We start from the raw sequence: 23494 nt of genomic DNA on the forward strand, positions 1-23494 counted from the left end.
TTTTTAGCAGGATTTTCCCTTTTGGTCTCTGCTTGATCAAATAAAATGAAGGGAAAGGAATAGTTTCTCAAAAACTATTCATGAGTGTTTGGTGAAAAGCATTTATTTCAAGTATGGGTATTATAAATATTTTTAAAATAATGTGGTGGGTCAAGAGGGGTCACAAAGGAAATAAACACTTTTTTTTTTGCTATTTTAAAACCAAAATAAGCACTTTATTTTTTTAATCTACATTAACTATTGAAAATTGTTTCTTCAATAAGTGCATATTTTCAGAAATATTATTCGGACTTATTTCCCAAATGCAAATAAATGAGTATTGGTGTGGTCCAGCCCCAAAACAAGTTTCTGATTGATTAAGCACTACAAATGAAGTAAAGATAAGTCCTGAAATAGTATAAAACAAAACCCAAAACAAAATAAAACCAAAATTTAGTAATTTACATTCATTTCATTTGCCGTCCCATGCATTTGTACCAGGGCAAATAAAATTGTACTGCAATCAAACGCAGCAAAGCACCACAAAATGCACCCTGATTGGTTGTGGTTGGAATCCTTGGGGTGAACGTCAGGATACAACCGCAATTGATCTCAAAAGAAGACGATTGCATAAGCCAATCTCGTGTGAAAAACACCGTTGCCCAGTTTGGGGCATTAAGAAACGTGACACACAGGTGTTCCATCGAAGGCAAAGCTTACCAACTAGAGCGAATAGGCACTTCTAGTGGAGCAGATTAAGAAGTAATCACTTTCACTTCCACTTCAGTGATTGAAAAGCCTCCTACCTAGATTTCCAACTATCGTATGATGCATACAGCATACCCCCACAAGTTGTATGAACCATGAAGTTTAGTTTAAAACTTAAGCAGCATCATTTTCTCACGATTCGAAGAAATAGCCAGATTTCATCAGCATTCTCAACACCTATCTAGCTTATGCATTCAGTCATCTTCAGCCACGCTTTTCGTTCGAAGAAGATCCAAGGAAATTTCCAACTTTTCGAACGTTATGAGAAAAACCATCTTCAAATGTTTCCCACCATCTTACAATTACGTCCGTGCGGTTCTCCCTCCTATGTTACATTTCTCTGTCTCTATGACCACGCAGCCTTTACCTGACCCATCAAGTGTTACCAACCTGCTCGATGAATTCACGAAGTTCTGCTATCAGAGAGACCTTCGAAGGGCCATAAGCGCCATGAATTTGATGCAGAAGCACGGAATTTGGGCCGACTCCATTACATATTCTGAACTCATCAAGTGTTGCGTAGCGCATGGTGCCGTTGAACAAGGCAAGCTCGTTCACAAGCATGTTTTTTCAAATGGGTACGAGCCCCAAACGTTCTTAACTAACGTTTTGATCAATATGTATGTTAAATTCAATCTCTTGGACCAGGCACGGGAATTATTCGATAAAATGCCCGAAAAGAACGTTGTTTCATGGTCGACCATGATTTCGGCTTATTCTAATAATAATATCAAAGAAGAAGCCTTGAATTTCTTGATTCTAATGCTAAGAGACGGCGTGAGACCAAATATGTTCACTTTATCTTCTGTTCTCAGAGCTTGTGATGGGTCGCCGACCCTTCAACAGCTCCACTGTAGTATAATTAAGGTTGGTTTAGATTCTGATGTCTTTGTTCGTAGTGCCTTGATTGACATTTACTCTAAATGGGGCGAAGAGTATAGTGGACTTCGTGTCTTCAATGAGATGGTTACTGGGGACTTGGTTGTTTGGAACTCGATTATTGGTGGCTTTGCTCAGAATGGAAATGGAGATGAAGCTATGAATCTCTTCAGGAGCATGAAGAGAGCTGGTTTTCCATCAAATCAGGCTACACTAACTAGTGTTTTGAGGGCCTGTACAGGTCTGGTACTGTTAGAATTGGGAAGGCAAGTTCACGCCCATGTACTGAAGTTCAGGAGAGATCTGATCCTGAATAATGCACTCCTCGATATGTATTGCAAGTGTGGGAGCTTAGAGGATGCAAAGTCCTATTTTGATGGCATGTCAGAGAGAGATGTGATCTCGTGGAGCACAATGATTGCAGGTTTGGCCCAGAACGGCCACAGCCGAGAAGCACTTGATTTATTTGAGTTGATGAAGGCTTCTGGAGAAAAGCCTAACTATATTACAATTTTAGGTGTTCTTTTTGCCTGTAGCCATGCTGGGTTGGTAGAAGATGGGTGGTACTACTTTCAGTCAATGAACAGGCTTTATGGGATTGAACCCGGAAGAGAGCACTATGGTTGTATTGTTGATCTTCTTGGCAGGGCAGGGAAGCTTGATGAAGCTGTTAAGTTCATCCACAAAATGGAATGTGAACCGGATGTGATAATCTGGAGGACTCTACTTAGTGCATGCAGAGCCAACCGAAATGTAGATCTGGCAATCTATGCAGCAAAGCAAATTTTGAAATTGGAACCCCAAGATGAAGGAACTTATATACTCTTATCTAATATCTATGCTAATTCACAGAGATGGGAAGATGTTGCAGATGTAAGGAAAATAATGAGAGACAGAGGAGTGAGGAAAAATCCAGGGTGTAGCTGGATTGAAGTTGATAAGCAGGTTCATACCTTTGTTTTGGGGGATAAATCACACCCACAAATAGATAAGATTGTTGCAGAGATAAACAGGTTGATACAAAGAATAATGGAGGTGGGTTACATCCCAGACACTAATTTTGTAATGCAGGATCTTGAGGGAGAACAGAAGGAAGACTCCCTCCGTTACCATAGTGAGAAATTGGCTATTGCGTTTGGTCTGATGAGGGTAGCAAGTGAAAAACCTGTTAGGATCATGAAGAACCTCAGAATCTGTGGTGACTGCCATGCCTTTGCAAAACTTGTCAGCAAGGTTTCACAACGGCATATTGTTATTAGGGATCCCATCCGGTATCACCATTTTAAAGATGGGCATTGCTCTTGTGGGGATTATTGGTAGGGAAGATGCAGAAGTGCATGATATCTCTTGATAATTCAGTTGGACAAGTATATTGAGTATGGGTGCCCAACCACAGAAGCAAAGGATGGGTCTTAGTAGCTGCAGAATTGGATGCTGGTCTGAGCTTTACTTGATCCTCCAGTCTCTAAATTATTTGGGGAAGAACTTCTGAGCAAGCATAAAAAATAAGTCTCAATTGGTAGCAAGCATAGAATAATTGACAGAGAAGTTCACCAGTTTGTCATCACTTAATGTCATTAAGAGAGATTCAATTTAATTTCATGGCCATGATGTGTGATGGGTTCAATTCATAGTTAGATAATTGCTACCTGAAGATGCAGGATGGTGATTGGGTGACCAACATCAAGGAGATGAACTAACAACTGAATTGGACATGTCAAGAGATGGATATCCTATTTTGCCTTACTGATTTTTGTCTGATAAACTAGACCTGAAGGCAATTTGACCTGAAATCAAATATAAGCTTTTATGAGATGATTTGAACAGAAAACTAAGTTCACTGACCACTCTGAGGTATAAGAGACTTTGACCTTTTCTATCGCTTCTGACATAAATTATCAAGTTGTGTATGCATCACCAGCCATTCTACACGAGAAGTTTATTCTGCCATAGAAAATGTTTACTTATGAATAATATAGATTTTGCTTGTATCAGACAAAAGTTACAACTTATACTGTTTGGATCAATTCTTTCTCATTTCAATTTCTTATTCATTCTTTTAGTAGCATTATATCTCTTATCTCTTCTACATTCTCATCCCATCGTTTCCTGTATTGCATAATGTGAGTTCTTTTCTAGTTGTATAATCCGAAGGAACGAGAATAGCTTGAGCTTTTTTGCACGTTTTCTGGACCAATTTTTTGAGAAAGGTTAGCTGAACGCGGCTGTGGAATCCACAACCACTCAACCTCTCACTGTGGGCCCCATGCATTTTATCACTGGTGTGGGTGGGGCATTGTCATTGGAATTCATCTAATCTGAATACCAATTTTTTTCCCATGAGTCTACAATGAAGAGAGGAATTTGGAGATTCCATTTGAGCCACACTAACTTGTTACTTGGAAGTTTCATGGGTTGTTTTTTGACTGGCAAATCCAAGATATACAGTCAGCCTCCGATAAGGGCATAAACACTGATCGATGGAAGATGATGAAGAATGTGTAATCATTGAGAAATATTGTTGTTATTGCCTTGTTTCAGCACATTCAAAAGGGGACAAAAGGAGAGAGAGAGAGAGAGAGAGAGAGAGAACAGCTAGAATAAGTTTTTGTGTGCTTCAAACTTAAACAGACAGAATCAGTTGCCTTGGTTGAACTTGACTGTAATAAAATTGGCACTTGTATGAATTCTACTACGGCTCTGTTTTGTTGCATGTAAAATGGTTATGAGAAAACGAACAAATTGCAAAAAGTAAGAAAAATAATACTCCTTCAAATCGTCCAGGAATCATTGTTGTATAAAGGTTGATGTTCTCTTTTTATTTCCTGCAGCCATGGTTCAAAGTATAAAAGAAGTTGGTCTTCTCCATTTACTAAGGCTGTCTTTTGTTGCAATGCAATTTTATTTGCACTAATATAAATGTATGGGAGTGCAAATAAAAGAATGCAAATTCTGGTTTAATTTAGTTTTGGGTTTTGCTTTATTCAATTTTCAGTGTTTTCAACCTGCTGCCGAGGTCGAACTGTTTGAACCGTCACCTAGCCAAGATTCCGGGTCCGGTTTAGTCAAGATGACTCAGTCAGTTCAACAATTGACCCGGTCACCGGATTGCGGGTTGCACACTCAATGTATGCAAACTTTTGAAGGCCATAACTTTGCACTACGATGTCCAATTGGAGTATTTTTTATTTTGAGTAACTTTTCGAGATCTATGCATCCCCCTACTATTTTAGCAAAAAAACCTTTTTTGGTCTTAAATTGCAATTTTTATTATTTTTTATAAATAAAAAAATTACAAACTGAGTTAAAAAATATATTAAATATAAAAATACATATAACATATCCTTAGCCACTCTACATCGGACTCCGCCAATTCTAGTGCAATAAACTCGGCCTCCATTATTGAGCTTTTGTTGTATGACTGCTTTACCGATTTCTACGATACTGCTCCTTCACCTAGAGTAAACACATATCTACTGGTGGAAGTACTATCATTTGAATCTAAAATCCAATTCACACCAATAAAGCCCTCTAAAACAGGAGGAAAACCTAAGTAGTGTAAACCAAAATTTATGGTTCCTTTTAAATATTTTAATAATCTTAATAGAGCTTCCCGATGTTCATTTTCGGGATTATGAGTATGCTGACTTAACTTTCTCATAGCTATAGCTATGTCCAATCTTGTACAGTTCATTAAGTAAGATACAAATCCAATTATACTTGCATACTCCTTTTGTGAAACATGTTCTCCTACACGTTTTCTTAAGTGAATATTACAATTAAGATGTGTTTTAATCGATTTACAGTCAAAGTGTCCAAATTTTCTAAGAATGCTTTCTACATAGTGTGATTGGGAGAGAATAAAGTTTCCTTGTTGTTTATGGATTTTAATCCCCAAGATTACATTAGCCTCACCAAAGTCCTTAGTATCAAATTTGGACATTAGAAATTTTTTTGTTCCTTTTACTACCTCTAGACTATTTCCCATTACTAACATATCATCAACATATAGATAGATCATGACTCATTTATTATTTTCAAATTTGCTATAGACACATCTATTAGAATCATTTCTGCTATATCCATTAGTTTCTAAAACATTATCAAATTTTTCTTACCATTGTTTGGGAGTTTGTTTTAAGCCATACAAAGACTTAATTAGTTTACATACTTTATTTTTTGGTCTTGGCATTATAAAGCCTTTATATTGCTTAATATATATTTTTTCATCTAATTTCCTATTCAAGAAAGCTATTTTCACATCTATTTGATGAACTACGGGTTTGTAAATGGATGCTATAGCAAACAAAACTTAATTGTTGTTAATCTTGCAACCGGGGAGTAGGTGTTAAAGAAGTCTACATCTCTCTTTTGTCTGAACCTTTTAGCAACTAATTTGGCATTGAATTTATCTATTGTACCATTTGGTTTTAGTTTTTCTTAAAAATCCACTTACAATCTAGAGCCTTAGTTCTAGGTGGGAGATTTACAAGTTCCCAAGTGTGATTAGTGATTGAAGAGTCTATTTCACTTTTTATGGCTTCTTTCCAAAATACTACATCAGGTGAAGTTACAACTTCTCGATAGGTTACTGGATTCTTGTCTACCAGAAATGTGAACATTCCATCACCCAAATTTGTTTTTTTTCTTTGTCTTTTACTTCTCCTTAAGTCTGATTTTGCCTAGGTGAAGTACTGATTCATTGAGGACTTACTTGTTCTTGGTTTCTAATTTGGTTCTGGGAAGGTTCCCTATTTATTGTTTATTTTCTCTAAGGGAAAATGTGCTCAAAGAGCTCTACATCTCAAGACTCTCTATTATTGTGTTGTTTTTGGCAACATTTTCAATTATTTTAATTACAAGGAACCGATAAACTGCACTATTTTGTGCATATCCTATGAATATAGTCATAGGATTTCCGTCATAATTTCTTTCTTTTAGGTTTAGGTATTCCAACCTTTGCTAGGAAGCCCCAAACTTTTAGGTAATTCAAACTATGTTTTATGTTATGCCAAAGTTCAAAAGGTATTTGCCCTTTCTTCTTGGGTGGTATTCTATTATATAGGTGATAAATCATTAGGATTGCTTTCCCCCACAAATTCAGAGGTGCACCTGAACTAGTCAGCATTGCATTCATCATTTCTTTTAGTGTTTTATTAAGTCTTTCTACAACTCCATTAGATTCAAGTTGATAAGGGTTGTGGTTTTATGTATGATTCCATTTTCTTCAAAGAAATTTCTAATGGTTTATCCATCATATTCACTCCCTTTATTTATTCTAAGTCTTTTAATTTTCTTTCCTAATTGATTTTCTACTTCAGTTTTGTAATTTATAAAAGCTTGATCGACCTCATCTTTTGATCTAAGTAGAACTACTTTTGCATATTTAGAGAAGTCACTTGTAAATGTTATATAATATCTTTTTCCTCCTCTAGTTTCATGATATTTAAGGTCTCCTAGATTATTGTGTATAAGTTGTAGCAATTCAGTTTCTCTTTGTACACTTTTATGAGATTTCTTAGTGAATTTTGCTTCTACACATACTTGGCATTTTTCATTTGTAAAATTAATAGGAACATTCAAAACTCTTAATTTACATAATCGTTTTAAATAAGTAGCACTACGATGTCCTAGTCTAGCATGCCAAATATCAAATGTATCAACAATATAAGCAAAAGAAGAAGAAACATTTTTATTCATAACAATATCAGAAATGTTCAATACAAACAATCCACCAGCATTGTATCATTTTCCAATAAATACATTATTTTTAGTCAACACAGCCTTGTCTGCTTCAAATTTGAGTTTCAGTTCTACTTTGTTGAGGAGTGCTCCCGATACCAAGTTTCGTCGGATCTCTGGCACATGCAACACGACATTCATCATTATGACTTTTCCTAAAGTCAGTTTCAGGAGCACCTTTCTTTTGCTGATGACCTTCGAAGTTTGTGAGTTTTCCATAAAGATTTGCTCTCCTTCAAACTGAGTTGTAGACTCATAGAAGGAATTTCTGTCCTCACATATGTGCTTGATAGCACTAGCGTCCAGTACCCACTCCTTTAGCTTATTAACTAAGTTTACCTCAGTTACCACAACTGCGATAGCATCCTTAGTCAAATTGACTTTGGGTTTCCCAGAGCCTTCTTCTTTTAGTATCGACAGTCATTCTTGTAATGTTCGGGTTTGCAACATACATAGCAATTTTCTTTCTTTTGGTGCTTCTTAAATTTCTGATTATTTTTCACATTCAAGTTTTTTTTGAATTTTGTAGTCTTTTCCTCCACCAGATTGGTTTTGGAAAGATGGTCCTCATCTCTCTTTCTGATCTTTTCTTCTATTTTAATTCGGACCACTACTTGGTCTAAAATAATGACCTTCCTCTTATGCTTCATACTAGTCTTGAAATCATTCAATGTATATAGTAGTTTTTCTATGAGAGAACCGGCAATGAATTCATTTAGCAGTACCATGCCTTTTTTTGCTATTTCCCCCAGTAAAACATGGAACTCATCTATTTGGGCAGACACGTCCATGTCTTCTTTCATGGTGAAGTGCAAAAAGTTGGCAATTACATATTTCTTATTTCTGACATTTTCCAGAGCATATTTATTGTCCAATGAATTTCAGATTTCATAGGCATAATTGTAGGAAGAAGAAACATTATAAAGTTCATTAGACATGTAGTTTAGGATATGGTTGGTGTAGAGGTGGTTGGTTGTAGTCCAATGTTCTGCAACAACAGAACGGGCTAGTTCCTCCATGTTTGATGGGTTCGATTCAATCAAAGCAAAGGCTACCCCTAATTGTTCTAAGGCAAAAAGCAGGCATTGTCTCCAATGCTTGTAGTTGGTTCCATTGAAGGGTTCAATATTAGAGATGTCGGGAATTGTTGACAGTATCCGGTTCCTCATGAAGGGGTTAGTAGTGATAGGTTCCATAAATGCAGTTTTAAGATTGTTGTAAAAATAATAAAGAAGGCGGAATGGAACTTATCGGTAATCGCTTTCCAAACTGAACTTGCAGTGCTGTGATGTTGTTGCAGAAACTCAGAACTAGGAATTGCAAGGAGAAGAAGGGCTAAGTCATGCCACTTAGTTACTCTCCTTAAAACCACATTTTCCCCTACGGTGTAGCTGGGTGATTGCAAATCAGTCGCCAAGATAAAACATGCTACAAGCTACTAGTAGGCGTGCACTCGCTTACCAAACATCCACGAATCACAGAAGACTAATACTCAGATATGTAGAGAAGACAAAGAGTAAAAAAATGTGATTGATGAAAACTGGGTCAACTAACACTCCTTTTATAGAGTGCTCTTAGATTCGAATGGACACAAAGGTGTCCTTTCAAACAGGAACCTCTTCAGAATAATGCACCTGTTCGAAGAGGCATAGAAAGGAAGAGACACAAACAATGAAAGAGAAAACGTTTTAAAACATTAAGTTTGAAATTTGAACAAACACCTGTTCAAATGGACACAAAACCATTTAATTTGAAAATAAAATCCGGTTAAATGAAAAAAGCGATTCGGTGTAACGTGTGTGCGTACACACCGGCCCGGCTTGGCTCGGCTCGGCGTGCACGTGTGAAAATGCATACTAATCGTAGCCTATTACGACTTACGAAGGATTTGAATTCTCATTCGAACATGTTAAAAGGATCGTCAATATATATTTTAGTCCGCAACTTATCCCATAAAGGGATTTCAGAATATGGACTTTATACAGAAGCCATGCCACTTCGGATCTGTTTGACCACAATACATCGTTGGTCACGTTCATCCAGTCGCATGTTGAGTATATTGGTGATCATAACACAATCGATGTTCCAAATGTGTAGAGTGGCCAATTGGCCACTCGCCAGCAATATGTTGTAGCTAGCAGATCCGAATTCCTTTGGTTGGCAGAGTGGATCCATGAGATCCCTCAAAGTTTAGGTTGCATTTGAAAATGTTGCAAATGGAGTGTAAATCCCAGTTCAGGGTAAATTTAGTTCACTTTTGCATGTGTTTGTCAATATTGCATTTATGCATTGATAAATGATAGAAGACACATTTTCCGGTGCATATTTACGTAGATAATAAGATGTAAAAGTACATCAATAAAAAAGAATTAAATTTGCATTCAAGTGGACTTTTGATAAAAAAAGGCATATACTTTATTGGAATTCGTGTTTGTGTCTATTTTAGATAAAAGTCTATTTGGTAAGAAGGTAAACTTGTAGATGTAAAACTAACCCAACTTTGCCATTTATATAGACCATTTTACATTTTACATATTTGCATTCACACTTATTTGCTTCGTTTCTAAGCACAACCTTAATCTTTGACATATTTCATCATTTTCAAGTCAATATTTTTTTTTCAAATTAATCTATTATTTTTATCGGCCAAACGCATGATCATTCCAACCCTACCGGCCTGGGTTTGAATCTGCACCAGAAAAACATTCAACACAATGGAAGTCAGCCACGTGTCCTCCCATGCGCATTTGCCATCGATGCATGTGGAGCTTCACGAACATAAATATTTTCCCATTCCTGCTCATGCTTTCTCAGTCTCTTGACCTGCCCCATGTGGAGTGGCAATTGATGTAGAGCTTCACCCTGTTGGATGAGAACCAGCGCCGATGACTGTTTCGTTAGATACTGGAGGTACTTGCTGTCCCTTTTAGGGTTTGTTGCATGTTTATACGGTAGGGAGAGAGAGTTGATGACTATTCCGGAAGACACATAGGAGAAATCTGGCACCGACGACCGCTCATACTCTATCTTGATGTTGTCTTATTCTGAGGGATGTTGCTCTTTGATGCGTGGGATTGAAATTCGAGGTATAAATTTTGGGTTTCTTTCACCGCCCAAGCACTAATCATCAAAACCTCTCAAACAATTCGAAAAAAGAAAATCCAAATTGATGATTCAGGTTGCATTCTTGTGGGTGATTCAAATTTTTTTTTTCATGTAATTTGGACATAAAGAGGAGAAAACGTTTTTTGTGTGGTACTTCTAGTGTGTCTGTCAAAGATGAGATGAAGGAGACCGGAGTACCTTCGATGTCGTCAGTGTCGATGGAACTTGGAAGAGGAGGTGCAAGGGTTAGGGTTACATAGAGGTCGAGAGACTGAGAGCAGGAGCGGGAATGGAGAAACTTTTTCGTTTTGGGTGAATCCACACGCGTTGAGTGGGGAATACGTGTGGAAGGCACGCAACGGGCTTTCATTGTGTGCGATGTTGTTGGGGGCACAAGGCTGTGGGGCGTAGATTCAAACTCTACTACCCTACGCCTACCTAGAGGTGTAAAATGGGTAGTGCTGGGCTGGCACGACACGGCCCGCGGGCCATCTTGGGCTGTGCCTCCTTCCCTTGGGATACTTTTGGGGGTCGGCTGGCCGGGTCCATGGCCCAAGCCCGCATAGGTCCATGCTGGGTCGAGTTGAGCTAGTCCGTGGGCCGAGCCATGGCTAAGCCGGGCCGTTGATTAGGCCAAAGTTATTTATTTAAAAAAATGAAAAAATTAAAATTTTAATTTTATATGAATTTTGATACATACAATTGCATATATATACAATAATTAAATAAAATAGTATAATAAAATTGATTTTTTTTATTTTATTAATATAATTATATACTATATATTATTATATAATTATAATTTATACAATATATTATATATATATATATATATATATATATATATATATATATATATATATATATATATATATATATGGTTCGTGCTGGGCCACGAGCCACAGGTAGCATGGCACGACCCATCGGCCCATACAAATTGTGTTGGGCTGCAGCATAGCCCACGGACCATCAGGCTAGGCGGCTCAAAATTGTGCTGGGCCGCAGGCGATACAGCCCGATTTACACCTCTAGGCCTCACTATATATGTCCACATCAGCTCTATATCAGAAGTCCAGATCTACTGACCACAAAACACTCATTGTGAATCTTTTAATGACCTATTCATAGGCCGGGTAACTTGACGGCCCAGCTCAACCCATTATAAGTTGGGCTTGGTCATAATTTTAGGCCTGCGGGCTTGAGCTTGAGCCTAGAGCATCGAGCCCAACCTTTTTTGGGCTGGGCTCAGGCTTTCTCAAAAAAACCTCACTCGAGCCTGAGCTCGACATGATACTATATATTAAATAATAAAAAAAATATATAATATTTTTTCTTTGTCCTTCTTTTCTTTCAAATAATAGTGAGATGTTTATTATTTTTGAGTTTTGAATATTTTTAATATAAATAAAACACTTTTTTATTAAATAAAAAAAGAAAAACTTTTATTTTCGATTTTTTAACGGATTCGGGCTTGAGCCTGAATGTATTCTATTATTCATACATAGATAAAACCCGACCCGGCTAATGAACAAGTATCACTCTCTCTGTATCCTGTACACAGCGATTTACCACTAGATGATGATTAGACATCCACGTGGCCAATTGTAATGGGCAGCTAAAGATTCGCTTGCATGACGAGGCGATAACTGATAAGGACTGGCCTGTATTTCCTTCCGTTCAACGCCTAAACCTCACGCTCAACTTCTGTTCCTCTGTGTGTGTGTGGAAACAATGGCGCTCTACGCACCTGCGATTACGAACCAATCGAAGCTCTGTAACGGCTCTCGCGTCTTCCCCACCAAAACCATAATCGATGGGAGAAGAAGCAGAAGAAGAGGCAGTTCTTTTGTACAGATGGCGTCTCCACAAGTATCGACCAGCTTCGGTGGAAACATGGCTGCCTTCGAGGAAGGAAAGCTGGAGCGTCCCAGGTGGGTCGGAGAAACCCCTCTCTCCCGTCTTGTGGGCGCTCTCATCTCCTTCAGGCCTCTATTCTCAATCATGAAGCTCGGTGCCAGACAAGTTCTGATAAGGCAGGCTACTCTTCTCATCCTTTGTAATTCTTATGAATTTTAGATCACATAATTAGGATTTTACAATTTGGCATTTCTCACCAAAAATTAATAGGAAATTTTGAATCTTTGTGGGAGGAGCAGTACTGCTGAGAAGACGAACATTCCATGGCGGAAAATGACGGAAGAGATTCTGGATTCGGAGGTTTATAAGGAGATGGATAGCATCCAAGACTCCTCTGTCGTATATCCCGACTGTAAATATTTTTCCCATGCCTTTTGAACTATTAAGTTGGCAAGTGATTTGCATGTAGGAATTTTTTATGATGATAATGATGGTAAATGACATGTTTCCAAAATTTTCTATAACTTTTTTTTTTTATGTTTATCTATCTATAAAGTTCATTCTTATTTTTCACATTTATTTTTGTTTAATGATGAATATATGTGCCAAATGTTTCTATAAAATTGTTTGCATTTTTATAATTTCGTGTGTTTTCATTTTTCAATTATTATTATTATTATTATTATTATTATTTAAGTATAACATCAAGGGTTAACACATTTTGTCGTAAAAGTTGTTGACTTGCCACATAACACAACTCCATTTTAAATTTGTATTTTATTTCTATCATCAATAAAAGCAATCATCCACTTATTTTTTTAATATGCTTCATTAATATAGAATTCAATGAAAAAATGAGAAGTAATACATTAAATATAAGGCTTAATGAGAAGGAATTGAATGAGGAGAAATGTACTAGTTCAAATTATATTTTGTGCCCTCACAATTAAAGAGGGTCCAAATTCAAAGATAGGGGTATTCGGTCAAAATTAGGATTCAATAAATGTTAATAGGAGTTAATACCTTAAACATAAGATTTAATAAGTGGGATTTGAATGACGAGAAATGTGGTTCTTCAGTTTACATTTTTGTATTACAATTAGAGAATGACCAAAGTCAAACTTTGGGGTATTTTAGTCAAACAAAAGTTCCATGCTCTCATTCACACTTTTAATAGTGGTATAGATTTCTGATTTTTATAAATTTTCCGCAAATTCTAGGAATGTGGTATCCCCTAATAGAGCTGTTTAACTTCTTGTAACGGGATGTGATACCCGAAAAACTTATAACAAATCAACTGGCATCAATCAGGTGCGAGGGGATTCCTTTCAAACAAAAATCCTGCACTGTGGGAATAACCGCATAGTGGGTTCCGCATGGGGTTTTGTTAAAATGCACGGTGGATTTTGATTAAGCCTTTTAGGCATTGTCCCTTTATGGTTTGACATATTAACTTAATTCTACCCTCACCAATCACTCCTAACACAAATTATACCTTGGTCTAAAAGAAGGCAGGGAGTGCACATGGCCATGCAGAGATCGGATCAGTGCTCACAAGGCTGTTCTCATACTGTTTTCGTAGCTTTTTACATCTGTGCATTAGGAATATCTTCGTACTTGTATGCTTTTCTCATGGGGAGATATTTCCAATGCACAGCTGTAAGGGACTGTACAACCGATGTGAGCACAGAGTGAGGACCAAGTCCGATTTCGTGCACATGATATGAGAAGAGTATTTTTGGAATAAAAAATACCGGATTTGTGTCCTTTCAGATTTTCTACTCGTTTTTACAGATGGAAACACAAACCGTACAAAGGTTGATAAGGAAAGAAGTTGCAAACTAGGGGGGGAGATGCTTAGTAAAACACAAACTAAAGTATTGGTTTTAGTAAATACATGAAATTTAGGTGTGTAAACAAATGAAGTATGTATTTGTCAATCTTTTTCCAGTTGAGGGGTGCACTTAAGGAATGCATAGTGACCATTGTTGTGCCTTGAATTCCTGTTGCGGCATGCTCCATGATCCGAACCTGAATACATGGAGAAAAGCCTAAAGGGGAAATTTTGGGGTTGTTTGATACTGTGGCCCAATAAAGTGTTGGAGAGTATCAATTCATTGGACCCCACTGTGGAGTGGTTGAAACCACATCACATTCTGAGAAGACATTCTACACCCTTGTGTGGATGCTTTAGATGTTTTTGTCAAATAAAATTTTCTATAAAGTACCTTGGAAACTTTACTTAAATAATTGTATGTATATTGGCATGGATTATGGATTGGAACATGAGATTTAATTGTGAATGATAAATTGCGAGATGACTCAATTCAATTCATACTATAATGTGGACCGAATTGATCTACGTCTCAAATGAATGCTTTTTTCACCATGGTGTGGATCGGAATGAATTGAACAACAATATTTTCCAATGAACCACGCTACCAAATAACCCCTTCATTAAGGTTTGTCATGGATGTGGAGGGCTTGGGCCTAGCCCACTACTGACCTCAGGAATGCAGGGACAGTAAAGGGTGTTTAGAGTGTATAGGGTGCTAGGGTTTGTGAGATGCTGAACAGATATTATACTCCATTGTTTTGCTGTCATAATGGATTTATGCTCCTCTTGTAGATGTAGGCTCAAGGCAAATCACATTAAATCTTTGTGTGCTCTTGAGTTGCTCTGTTTTCTGTTTAGTTTTTTCCTTGTTTTCTCTATTGCTCAAGGAAAATCACGTTAAATCTTTGTGTGCTCTTGAGTTGCTCTGTTTTCTGTTTAGTTTTTTCCTTGTTTTATCTATTGCCAATTGTTTCAGACCTTGGGTTAGTCATATGAGGTAGTTTTGGTTTGTTTCGTTTTTTTTTTCTTTTTTTTTATACATATCAAAGTATCAATGGATTTGGAATCTGTGCTCTTTGAACAGATTATTTGAACCCATTCCATGCATATGATGAGGGAAACCTTTCCTGGCTGGTAAGCCTTCAAACTAGTCTGTTGGCTTATTACTCGTTTGATTCTTTCTGCTTCTGATATCTGAAGATGCATCATGCATCTTTCTGAAACAAAAATGACTTAGGCATACCTAGGTACTTCTGAAACGTGAATTAACATATCTCATAGAAAGAAAGTGGCAATATTTATAGACAAAAGTGTTCCATTGACAGGCTGCAGCAGAAGCAGAAGCTGCAACTATGTCAATTGCAAAACGAGCAGTACCTTATACTTCTTCAGTGGATGAAGCATATGAAATAGTAAGAGGAAATTGGCTTCAAGCAATCGAACAATATTATCTGCAACACTCAAGCAATCCAATGATGAAGGATATCTTAGATGTTGGGTGCTCAGTTGGTGTAAGCACAAGATTTCTTGCTGACAAGTTTCCTCGGGCCAAAGTAACTGTAAGTCTGAATCTTCTTCTATATGAAGTTTTCTAGGAGAAATAAAATCCTTTTCTATAATGTATTGGCGTGTAATGCAACAATGATATTTATGGTTGAAGAAATTTCTTAATTAAGGATATTTCTTGTTCATGTTTTACTGACATTTAGGATATTTCTAGTCATTCATTAGACTGGAGAACTCTTCATTTTCAATTCAATTTTCTTCATTTTCAATTCAATTTAGGAGATCAAATATGTTTATATATGAAAGAGCAGTTTTACCCACATGTCTGATGAGTCACACACTCAAGTGTTCCATGCTCAGAAACTTGCTTTGAAGCTATTAAAATTTCCTAATTAGAATCATTTGTGTGAATACATTTCTTTCAAGGAGAAAGTTGTCCTGCTACTTAAAACAAGATGGATTGAGAATCCTGTACTTATCCAAGTGCTTTTCAATCCAAAGCTGCAGCTGCTACAGTGTTTCATCGTCATGACGTCATTGATAAACTTTTATCTATTATCTAATATTTACTTTGTACTGTAAATGCTGGCATCTTCAATGAGCTTCTTAGATTCTTCTTTTTCTTTTTTTTTTTTTTTTCCAAATGAAAGTTGGATTTATTTATTCTTGGATATGACTTCTGTCATTTGACTCGGTAGTAAATTCCAAAATGCTTTTATTCCAGTGAACTCCATTCTTGTTAAAAAATGCGATAGCATGAAGTAGTAGCCAGGGAAATTTCAGGTTATACCCTATAGAAGCTCAATTGGTTGAAAACTTGGTCCTCAACCCTGAGGTTTCAGGTCAACTTCCAGATTATACACAAAAATAAATAAAAAGGTACTGGCACTAGCAACTGAATGACTAGGAGATCTATTTTTCTCAATTATCCATGACTCGAGGAAATAGAGTTTCAGACTGAGTTGATCACAAAAAGTTAAAATCTAGTACTACTTACTGATCACAGCCATACTTTTCATATACCATCTCTTAAACTTGTTGATGTTATAACTACAGGAGTGCAAAGTTTGCCACCACTAATATAGTAATATTCGAACATTATCACAAAACGGTCATCTCAATTAGTGGCATTTTCCTAATTCCTTCTTATTCTTTTCTTTTTTTCTTTAATGCATGTATTACAGGGACTAGATCTTTCTCCTTACTTTCTTGCGGTAGCTCAATTCAAAGAAAAGGAAAGGGCCCCAAGAAAGAACCCAATCAGATGGATCCATGCCAATGGTGAAGCCACAGGCTTGCCTTCAGAATCATTCGACCTTGTTTCACTTGCTTATGTGGTAAGTCATTGATGAAAAGCTGAAAGTTGTACAAAGAAGATTAAAATGAAAATTTTCTATTTTACTATGTTATTGTTGACTTATTTTGTGTTGTTTTGAGAAGATTGTATGTGAAGACATCTGCATTGGAGATGAACCTAAATGAGTGTATATTCATGACTTTCCTTGTCTATAAGAGTTTCTATCTTTATATTAAAGATATTAGGATACTTGAATTTTTTATGTTAAGATTGGCAGAGGTGTAATTTTCATTGTAAGAAAATCTTATGAAAGAGATTTTAATGGTCTATACTGTTATCCTCTTTCCAGTGTTAAAGTTAAGACATCTTATTCACTATGGCCATGATTGGGAGTGCTTAAGTTAAAAATAAGTGCTTAAAAACAAGTGCTTATTCAAATAAGCACTTATTTGCATTTGGCACCCAGATTTTTCAAGTTCTTATTTTTTAAAATAAGCACTTAAATAAGCATTTGTGACTATTTTGTCCTTCATTTTCTTTCAAATTCTCAAAACATACCCTTTGAAAGCACTTTTGAAGAAAGTACTTTTATGGAAGCACTTTTATAAAAGTACTTTTATGAAAGTACTTTTATGAAAGTACTTTCATGAAAGTACTTTCTTCCAATCCTAATTTTAAGTTAGCATAATTTTTGGTTTTTCTTCAGTTTCTTTTATGACTCCAACATTCTAATCACTATGCTAAGTGCTAACATTATCCTTCCATACTCTACATATTAAAATTGGTTGCTGGATTGGTTAATTGTCAGTGGCCATATTTCATTCCTGGAAGATATGGGTAATATGTAGCTATTATTTGCTTGCTAAGCCCTACTAAAAGAGTTTCAGAGTGAAGGCTGAATCATGACATTCTGCATTCCATATTTGAATTCCATTTTGATTGGTGAGGCAAACCGAATATAATAACCTGGTTTTGTTGCACTGGTATTTCCTCCTTTTCTTCAAACAAGGCATGTTGTAATCCTTTTTCAGAAATCTTTGAATTATTTCATTTTCCTCAAATGCTATTACTAGTTCTGCACATAATTTTGGCTGAGCTCCATCTAGTTAAACCTATTTAGTTGTTTGATTGGTATATTTTTGATTCGTTTTGTCCATTGACTTCGAGTGTTTTTTTTTTTATTATTATTTATTTATTTATTTATTTTTTGGTGGGGGGGGGGGACCTCTGACCTGCTATTTTACAAAAAATTGTTGACTTAGTCAACAACTCTTCAACATTCAACCCAGATGGCTGAACTGTTGACCAGTTTGACTGTTCAGCAGGTTATCAGGTTCTTCGTATTATTTTATTTTTTGATGTTAATGACATTAGGGATTGACCCATTGTCTCATGGTTGAACCACTGATCCATTGATGCAGAGAATAGCGATTCAAGCTACTGGTTGGATTTTAAAAGACTGGTTCTGTTAGGCTTGTCTATTATAGCTTGATGAGTTTGTAATTTGGATCTTTGTTTTGTTACTTCATGGTATCATATGGTTTTCCAATTTCCAAATAGTTCAACTACTATTGTTCTAAATCTCTATAAAAATATTCATTGCAGCTCCATGAATGTCCGAGGAGAGCAATAGTAGGCTTAGTCAAGGAAGCATTCAGGCTTCTTCGGCCTGGAGGCATGATTGCTTTGACAGATAACTCAGTATGATGCTGGCCTCTACATATATTTCAAGTTATATTTCATTTTATACAATATTTACTCCAAATTTAATAATTTCCTTTGCTTAATTTTGCAGCCAAAATCAAAGATCATTCAGGTATAGTCATGTTTTTCTTAAGTTGGTTTTAGTTACTTATTGTAATAATCTGAGATAAAATATGCTATGCTTTTGAAATGGCCTTGATTCTCAAGAATCTTATAAGGAGCTAGAAACTCAAAATAAACCAGTCAAGAATAAACAATTAGACAGGTAATATCAAATAATCTTTACATTGAAGAGGGAAATGGCTTGCTAAGAAATTTGGTGCTTCTATTTTGCTCTTCTTGACTGAATTTTCTAGTCAAATTCGTGCCACAACTTCATCATATAAATTGTTCGTTTGTTAGGTTTAATTTATATTATCCAGGTTTTCATAGATAACTTCCTTTTATACTTCCAAGTTTAGTTAAGAAATGATAACATGCCTATTTGTATAAACCATTGCTACCAATCTCAATGATTTAGCCCTGTGGTTTCTCGAATAATCAAGATTAAACATGCTGCATACTTACTATTGAAAATCACTTCTGTAAGATTAAAATATTGCAATTGCAGTTAGTGGAAACTGTGGCCTTTTAAATTGTCCTTCAACTTGTCAACTCAAAAGTCCAATTACTGGTTAGAGTTTATACCAAATTGATTATATTAGTCCACTGATATCCATGTAATTTTTGTTCTTTTTTTCACCTGTCCTTTCTTTCATTTGGCTAATCTGAGGTAGCATTTTTCACCAAAAAAAAATCTAGGATATCAGTTTAATGAAGGAAAAAAAAGTCAAAATTGCCAGGTCAGTAAAGTTTTTAAATTGTTGAGGCAGAGGACAAAAGATTCAATTATAGGGGGATTTATCCATTTATAAGCTTCCTTTGATCTTTATTTATATTGTGATGGAAAACAAATCTATTTTCCTATTTAATGGAGAAATAAAGTAGACATTCTAATGGTGGTTCCAGTGTCAGTATTATCTAGACAGCTCGATCTTTTATGTCCTGGCTGCATTTTTGGATTATTAATTAGTTTGATCATGTCACTTGATCATTATAGTACTATTCAACTGATACTCTTGAGCTTTTGCTTGCTCTTATTGTAGGAATTGTCTCCAGTATTATTTACATTAATGAAGAGCACTGAACCATTTCTAGATGAGTACTACCTCACTGATCTGGAAGAGACAATGAGAGAAGTTGGCTTTGTGAATGTGCATACAATTCTTACAGACCCAAGACATAGAACAGTTATGGGGATGGTGCCTTAATAATCATCATCTACTCCCACAGAAAATCCATCAGTTGCATGGGTAACAACTCCATCAATGGTTGAGTTTTTGTTCTTTAACATGTTAAACTTGTATTTAGTAGACGTCTGTGTAAGAAATTAGCTTGTGAGTAATTTTTGGTCATGTCTTCATACTTTTTGTAAGATATGCCTTAACCTAATAAAACAGTTAAGGCTTGAGGAATTTCCATGCCCTTAGCTACGCATATTTTGTTTCTTTTTTTTTTTTCAATTTTCATTCGTTTGATTCGTTCCTCATTTTGGGAGAAACTAAATTGATTTCTACTACTACTATTACTACTGTATTTTTTTTGTAGACAAAAAACCGTAACAGAATCTTTATTTCTATTGGAGTGATTCTGGGGTTGATAGCTTTCTGAAAACTATTCATAACTACTATAAAACTCTCAAGATTTTCGCCAAGAAAAATTAAGTACGATAACTTCGCATGTGGTCTTCACTTGCATAATTTAATTGTGTGACTTCTTGGATCTTGGTTTCACTTTATAACTTCAGTTCAATAGAATATCATGTCTGCCCACTGCCCAGTAACCCAGTTTGGAAATTTCAGGCGCAACATAGTAAGCACATTAAATGAGTACTTGATAAATATTTTATGGACAAGTGTCAACAAAATTTTCTTAGTGCATTATTTGGCAAATGAGCTTTTTTTGGGCTAGTTGTGATAAATACAAGACTTAACCACAATCGTTGGACCAACATGAGCCTGGATAATCCATTAGGCCTTAACCTTTGGACGTCACTAAAAGGCTTGAGTATCAAAGATACATAATTTATTAATCTAAATTTTGTTTTGGTTCTTTTTGCAGAACAATGAGGTTGGGTCAGTCTGACTGCAGAAGCCAGCCATTAAACATTTCCACCTGCATCAACCGAAATGCATTCATCTAAAAGGAATTCAGCTATCTGTCTGACAAATTCCCAGTCACCGAAATAAATGAAAAGTATTTCGATGCTTAGGTGCTTCTCCAAACAAAATTTCCCAAAGCAAGTAATTTCAAAGTGCAAAGAGCATGTCCCAGTTATGATTTAGCAGAGGCCATTGCTCGGTGCAATGACAGATTCCACTTCGGGACAAAACCAGTCCACCCTTCCCAGAACACCCTGTATGGTTGGGGACCAATATTGTGTAATGGGGGGTAATGGCCCTTCTTATGTTCAATTTAAGTCTGAAAATAAATTAGAAGGTTATAAATAGAACAAAAAGATAAGAAGAACACACAAGATATATGTGATGTGGTTACATCCAGATAGGGGGTGAGAGATCAATCCACGATCAGAAAACTGAAAAAATACATACATGTCTATGAACTTGCGTTCATGGTAGAGTGAGAGAGCAATCCACTATATATGAGAAAACTTAAAAACACATGTCTATGAATTTAGCCAACATATCAAAACGTCTGGGTCGTCTCTCCTCAGACGCCTTGCACTGCATCTGGTTATAACATTAGACAGAAGTCACAGAACCCTCTTTAATTTCTTCCTCTAGAGGGTAGCCATGATTATGATTATGATAACAAACAGGACCCCAGAACCCACTTTCCTTTCCTTATGGAAGTAACAGACATTGCTCAAAGACTGGCCCTCTCCTTCTCAAATGCCTCGATGCACTGACTTATGGTTGTGACAATAGACAGAATTCCAGTCCCTGAAGCGCTCGTCCCCATCAAATCTGCCAAAAACGCCAACCCACCAATACACATGCCTCCAGTGGCTGCAACGATGGGTATGTAGCCATTCAATTCCTTGTGTAAAAGCATCTTTTCACGTCTACTTATCATCGTATGTCGGTCCTTGATGAGCTTCTTCGCAACATCTTTAGCAGATGATCCAGAGACTTCAATCCAAGTTTGGGAAAACACTGCACAGAAGGATAGCATAAACCCAATATAGAGCAGAGCACGAAGAGGATTTTCCGCCATATCCGCCAAACTAGTTGGTGCAGTGAAATAGTGAGCAAACCCACCAACAGCAACCAATTCACCATCCGACTCCTCCCATGTACCGAGCATATCAACAATCAAATTTCCATTGCACCACCTCTGTATCTTCTGAAATATAAAGTAAACAGTGGACACGAATGCAGATTGCAGAACAACTGGCATGCTGGAGGCATAGAATAGCTTTACTCGATACAACTCTCCTTCTTGTCCGTAGGCACACTTCTTTGACTTCAAGGGGAAAGCAACATAGAACTCTTGGAGGTAGACAACAATAGCGAAAATGAAGAGCGTAGCCAGCAAGTCCGACAGATGGAATGAAGCAACAATAGTACCTTCGACCGGGGAACTGAATATTTCGCAGATGATCTCCTTGCATTTACTGGTCGCAGAGAAAAGAGAAGTAGCAGACCCCAGGCCATAACCTTTCTGAAGAAATTCGTCCAACAGCAACATAATAACAGTGGCGAGACAGAGTTGACAGACGACGAGAACGGTGTTGAGGACTCCAAGTTGGGCAGGACTGCCATAGGCTCCAGATAGAACGTGCGCAACCGCTAGTCCGACGCTGAACAAGAAACCCAGCAACTTCTTGGCATTATAGAGGAGGATCTGCTCCTCATGCACACGGCTGTCGATCTTGATGATGTTTGCACAGAGAAAGAACTTCATGGCAAGTCTAGATGATGCGATGGGGGCGATGCCGAGTTCCATGACGGTCCCACGAGTCGAAGCGAGAATAGCACGTAACCAGTATAATGGGTCAGCGGCCATTACGGACTGGATGCCGTAGAGAGGAAGCCGGCTGCAAAGAAGATAGATCAGAACCACCATGGCCGTGTTGATGAGCTTCTCTCTTAAAGGAACTCTCATCTCTGGCTCTTGAACTTCTGGAATGAAGGGAAGAAATGGGGTGACAAGCTGCTGCAGAACCCTGAACGATACTCTTCGTCTTCCTCCCATTTTAACGTGTCATCCAGACTCCAAAGCTTCAAACTGATGAAGTGTGATAAGAAAAACAGACCCTACAAACGGATCGAAGAGATTATTGAAGAGTGAAGAGTGATATAACCGATTTATAAGGACCCGTGCGGTGAACGGGATTTATTAAGGGAAAGTGAAATAACCAAAACTCATAATTAAGGAAAGAATATAATGTTTTTTAAAATAGTTAAATCTTTATTTTAATATTTTTTTTACAAAAACGATTTATTAATTTAACAATTTGGATTAATTATATTAACATTTTAAATAAAAATAATTAATTATTAATTAATTACTTAATAAAATAATTATTTTTCTCATATTTTCTAGTAGTGTTCTATTTCATTTATTTTACTTTATTAATGATTAAATGTTACAATTTTTTTTGTAAATATCACTTAAATATTAGTAAATATATAAAATTAGACTATATACATAATTAAAATAATCTATAGTTAACTTTTTTAGTCATAGTTAAATTAATCTAAGCCTGAACTCAAGGTTTAAGACATTGGATTAGGCTTGGATTGATCCTCATCTTG

The 23494-nt window shown here is 36.5% G+C and overlaps 2 protein-coding genes and 1 pseudogene across 3 annotated transcripts; 2 read left to right on the plus strand and 1 right to left on the minus strand.

Annotated features, from left to right (window-relative positions):
- Positions 1 to 609: 609 nt before the first annotated feature.
- On the plus strand, positions 610 to 3680 carry REME1 (Pentatricopeptide repeat (PPR) superfamily protein). The gene has a single exon (XM_088948217.1). It carries the CDS (start codon positions 1009 to 1011, stop codon positions 2944 to 2946), a length of 1938 nt encoding a protein of 645 aa, XP_088804343.1. The 5' UTR covers positions 610 to 1008; the 3' UTR covers positions 2947 to 3680.
- A 6498-nt stretch (positions 3681 to 10178) lies between these two features.
- Positions 10179 to 20210, plus strand: LOC148877547 (uncharacterized). Its single transcript, XM_088942138.1, has 9 exons — positions 10179 to 10454; positions 12035 to 12506; positions 12630 to 12742; positions 15252 to 15301; positions 15493 to 15726; positions 16858 to 17010; positions 18576 to 18671; positions 18766 to 18786; positions 19820 to 20210. Exons 2-9 carry the CDS (start codon positions 12205 to 12207, stop codon positions 19982 to 19984), a joined length of 1134 nt encoding a protein of 377 aa, XP_088798264.1. The 5' UTR covers positions 10179 to 10454; positions 12035 to 12204; the 3' UTR covers positions 19985 to 20210.
- A 1043-nt stretch (positions 20211 to 21253) lies between these two features.
- Positions 21254 to 22995, minus strand: LOC148877548 (uncharacterized; annotated as a pseudogene). The gene has a single exon (XR_016096546.1). The product of XR_016096546.1 is annotated as an uncharacterized LOC148877548 (transcript).
- Positions 22996 to 23494: the final 499 nt, after the last annotated feature.

The sequence above is a fragment of the Nelumbo lutea genome, chromosome 1 (genome assembly GCF_056320005.1).
Source record: "Nelumbo lutea isolate HS-2025 chromosome 1, American lotus-T2T, whole genome shotgun sequence".
In the NCBI taxonomy this organism is placed as follows: domain Eukaryota; kingdom Viridiplantae; phylum Streptophyta; class Magnoliopsida; order Proteales; family Nelumbonaceae; genus Nelumbo; species Nelumbo lutea.

Coding starts and splice junctions, on each gene's coding strand:
- REME1 (XM_088948217.1), top strand. CDS start 1,009: ATGAGAAAAACCATCTTCAAATGTTTCCCACCATCTTACAATTACGTC.
- LOC148877547 (XM_088942138.1), top strand. CDS start 12,205: ATGGCGCTCTACGCACCTGCGATTACGAACCAATCGAAGCTCTGTAAC. Junction 12,743..15,251: donor CTCTGTCGTATATCCCGACT/GTAAATATTTTT, acceptor CTCTTTGAACAG/ATTATTTGAACCCATTCCAT. Junction 18,787..19,819: donor CAAAATCAAAGATCATTCAG/GTATAGTCATGT, acceptor CTCTTATTGTAG/GAATTGTCTCCAGTATTATT.